General features: G+C 35.5%; 1 protein-coding gene across 1 annotated transcript in view; it reads right to left on the minus strand.

The window, feature by feature from the left end:
• LOC107469894 (protein ALP1-like) overlaps window positions 1-504 on the minus strand; it is a 1,481-nt gene extending 977 nt beyond the window's left edge. Inside the window, exon 1 of the mRNA XM_016089282.1 lies at window positions 431-504. Coding sequence (XP_015944768.1) covers window positions 431-504 — 74 coding nt within the window. The remainder of the gene's footprint in view (window positions 1-430) is intronic.
• Between the last annotated feature and the right edge of the window lie 3,878 nt (window positions 505-4,382).

The following is a 4,382-nucleotide window of genomic DNA, read 5'->3' on the forward strand; positions in this document are numbered from 1 at the left end:
GGAGGATTTCATTTTGAAGCATAGGACAAATGAGTCGGGGCTCCGAATAAATAAACCGGTCCGGACCGGGTCTGGATCGGTGCGGGGGCGTTTTTTGTTACGTCTCGTGGAAGAGGAGAGAGAGGCAGCGATCTGGTGGGAGAGGAGGACGTGGTGAACAATAAGGGTTGAATTGGAATTAAAAAAAGAATGATTGGAATTGGAAGGGAGAATAAGAAGGAGGAGGAGAATGAGTTGGGAAATCAGGGAAGAGAGTATGGCAGCGAATTTTCGAGGTTCCATAGGAACGGAAATCGAGAGTGAGTGGGGTAAGTTAGTAGACAGAGAAAGAGAAAGAGGGCAGTACTAACTATTGACCGAGCGTCAGTGTGTGTCTGACAATAGTGGGTTGTGATTGGCTGAGATTGTATGTATATTCGTTTTGACGAACCTTCCAATTTCGGCGCCGCGCTCCTCTTTCTCTACGTCGAAACTTCTACTATTACTACTCACTACCACTGCCATCTTTCTTCTGCTTCCACGTGTGCTCTTATCATTGTCTTGCCTCTCGATCTTCCCTCCGATCTCTTCCCAAACCAACTCTTATAATCTCTAAAATATTTTAATAGATTTTTATATTTTTAATTAATTTTTTATATTATATTAAATTTTATAATTAAGTTTTTATTATAATAAAAACGTTGTATTTAAACTTTTATATATAATTAAATTTAAAAAAATTTCAGATTATCAAAAATTTTTAAAACAAAGTTAATTTCACAAATTTTAATATTATATAAATCGTTTTATTATTTAAATTTTAACATACATAATCTTAAAATAAGACGATTTATTTGTTAAAATTTTAACATGTTTAATACATAAATCATTTTAAGACATAGTTATTTAAATTTATACATAAATAGTTCTAGAGTATCATAATTTATTTTACTCATAAATCATTCTGGGATGTAACTATTTATATTTGTACATAAATAATTCTAAAATGTCATGATTTATGTGGTAAATTTTCAAACTCATTAATTTTGATATATAATAAATAAATAAAAAAAGATTAGATTTATACCCTGACCCAAAAAGAAAGCTAAGCCTAAAATGAATAAAAGTCCACTCAAGATGTAACACTGTAATTACCCAAAACCTTACCTCATGATCACCTCATGATCATGCCGTAAAACAAAGGTTAGTTAAAGGTCACGACAATTCTAAGACTTATACAATATATATATATATATATAGAAAGAAATAGTAATTCTAAAAGCCCGATGAAGAAATAAGTTTAAAAATAGAGTTATAAAAGCACAAACGTTCACAAGAAGCTACAAATTTAAGGCACAAAATATAGATACAAGATAAGAAAGCATAAATAGATATATGAGTATAATAGTCATAAGGAAACTAGCCGCAGCCTGTGGAGTTTAAGCCGACTAGTTATATATAGACATACATAGTTTTGAAAGTAAAACCAACATATACAATATATCTTTCTCAAAGTAAGCCTCTAAGGCAAATATAAATACAAAAGTGAGAGTATAAAACAAAATATCCAAAAGATAATCAAAATCCTCCGTTCTGTCACCATCTCGTAACTCACCGAGGTGCGTTACGACCTGCATCTGGAAAACAACAATAGAATATGGTATGAGAGCCGGAGGTTCTCAATATAGTAACAGTGCGCAGTAATGTAAGATGTAAGACCCCGGGATGCCAGAGGCAATCTTAGAGCTTCATATCAACCATGAAATTCAACTTAAAGCATAACTAAATTTGAATCCATTACGTTAAAACCATAATGAAATAAGGGAATCTAACTTAGGAATTTTCTACTCTAACATTTACACCACTGTCCTATAGCCTTCGCCAGCCTAACCTCCATGCAATCCCATTGCCACCGCCTACCAAGCCTCGTCAATCCCGGTAGAAAATACAAGTAATAGCAATACAAGTAAAACACAAGTATAATCATGTATATCGAGTAATTCAAGAAACAATTAAGCATGTTATATAATTAGGAAAACAATGCAAGTTGGCAAAGCAAGCAAACATATAGAATATGAACATGATGAATGCCTGTCCTATTTGGCTGTGATATCATATCGTTGGTTCAACTGCCAACCCGACACATTTGGGAATGTTTTCTTTCGATCACGAATATAGTTACACTCCTGTGATTCGAAAGGATGTAAGCGGGATACTCTACCACAGCCCTCACGTCTCAACGTAAGTGGGATAAACCAACTGTCCTTACACCGCCGCCATGACCTCGACAACCGGGATTAACCAACCGTCATTGCTAGGCGCATAGCGTCTCAATAATCTCAGTATAAAATAGTATATCAATAGTTTTTAGAAATCATTTTCAGTATTCAGTAAGGCCCTCATTCCACTCCGAGTCCTAGACTCGTCTCAAGCATCATCAAATCCACAACTCCATAATTTTATCATACCAATCGTCTTTACAGTACTCTACCATTTCACTCAACAAATCCATCCTCAGTACTCCAGAATCCTAAGGCTCCGTCTTCTAAAAGTTTTACTTGAAATTATCTAGTTAACTTACTTATGGTATTCCCTATGTTTCAAAGCCTAAAATTGAGTTATGACACCTTAGATAAGCTTTACGAAAGTTCACAAGCTTCTCGGAAAGGTAAAACTGTTAAAAATAAAGTTTTCATTGAAAAACAGGGTAGTGTGCGTATGCATAGAGTTGTGCGTACGCACTCCCAGAAGAGTTTTCTCAAAGTGTGCGTACGGATAGAGGTATGCATATGCACAGAAGGTAAAATTTTCCATTTTGTGTGCACGCATATATACGTGTGAATGCCCTCGACTGAAGGTACTTCCAAGCATGTGCGTACGCATGATGTTGTGCGTACGCACAACTTACAAATTTCACAGGGTGTGTGTGCGCACGAGAGTGTGCGAACGCTTTCAACAATAGGCATATCTCTGTGTGTGCATGTGCACCAGAGTGTACAAGGGTGTGCGTACGCAAAACTGAAAGTATGGCCCCTATTCAGAGCATACGCACAGCAGTGTGCGTGGGGACACATACCCAAAATCACAAATTCTGCAACATCATATAATTTCAGATTTTTGACACCAACTTCCAACGATTATATCTTTTTCTACAAAATTTTGATTTGCCACGAAATCTAGACCGTTTTAAAGCTCTTTGAATTATCTTTAATTTGTTACAAAATTCAATCAATTTAAAAAATTGTAGTCCAATATATGATCTGCCAAAGTTGGCCCCAGAATCCGTTTTTACCAAAAAACCTTAAAACTCAATTTTTACCAAAAACTCTCAATTCAAAACTATTTGCTCTACCTCCAAACCAGCCCTAATGTATCTAAATCATATTCATATACTCTCTGATCATTCCACAACCTATCAACATACAATTTCATCCTAAATTCTCACTTTCATACCTCTAATTCCCCATTATTACAATTCAAAGCATCATTTCACTATCCTCAAGATTTATCAACATCAACAAGCCTCATAATTCATTATCAACACTCAAAATCATCATTTTCAATCCCACATCATAAATCAACATCAACATTCCTCAAAATCATTCATTCATCAAAATCATCATACATCAACACTCATTACCAACCAATTCAATCCTATCCTAAGGTCTACTAGCCTAAGTGTCTAGAAATATTACATATTACATAGAGAAAACCGAAACCATACCTTGGCTGATTTCTAATATGCATAAAATACCAAATCTTCAACCAAGATCAACAAGTCTATCCACCAAGTCCACTTTCGAGCAATTCAAGTCACCAATATACTCCACACAACACTAATTCAAGCTAGAAATTACACAAATTTCATAAATCAAACCTAGGGTTTCATATATACACAAAACCACAAGAGAGTCAAGTATGCTGACCTTATCCAATGTTGATTGGGTCAAAACTCAATAGGAATCAAGTGTTAGAGTGTACCTAAACACCCAAAATCACAAAAATCACTCAACAACTAGAGCCAAATTTTTGAAATTCTTAAGGGCTGAAAACTGGGTAGAGATTTTTGAAAAGCTTACCACAATCCTAGCTAGAACTTATGAGCTTGGCAAGAGCTTCGCGTGGCCATAAATCGTTTGCGAATCGGAGCACTATAGCTTAAGTTATGATCAAAAGAGTGAGAGTGTGAATAGTATTCTCCTCCCTCTTCTCTAACCCTACTAGCTGCTGTGTTTGTGTTATTATGAAGTGTGGTGAGGCTAAAATGGCCTCACTTAAGGTTATATATGTTAGGCTTGGGCCTAACTTGGACCCAGTCTAATTCGTTAGCGTTTTTGGCCGTTTTGCCCCAACTTTGGGCCAAACCTTTAAAACTAGTGCTCAATTTTCAATTTTAATTATTT

The sequence above is a fragment of the Arachis duranensis genome, chromosome 10, assembly GCF_000817695.3.
Source record: "Arachis duranensis cultivar V14167 chromosome 10, aradu.V14167.gnm2.J7QH, whole genome shotgun sequence".
NCBI lineage: Eukaryota > Viridiplantae > Streptophyta > Magnoliopsida > Fabales > Fabaceae > Arachis > Arachis duranensis.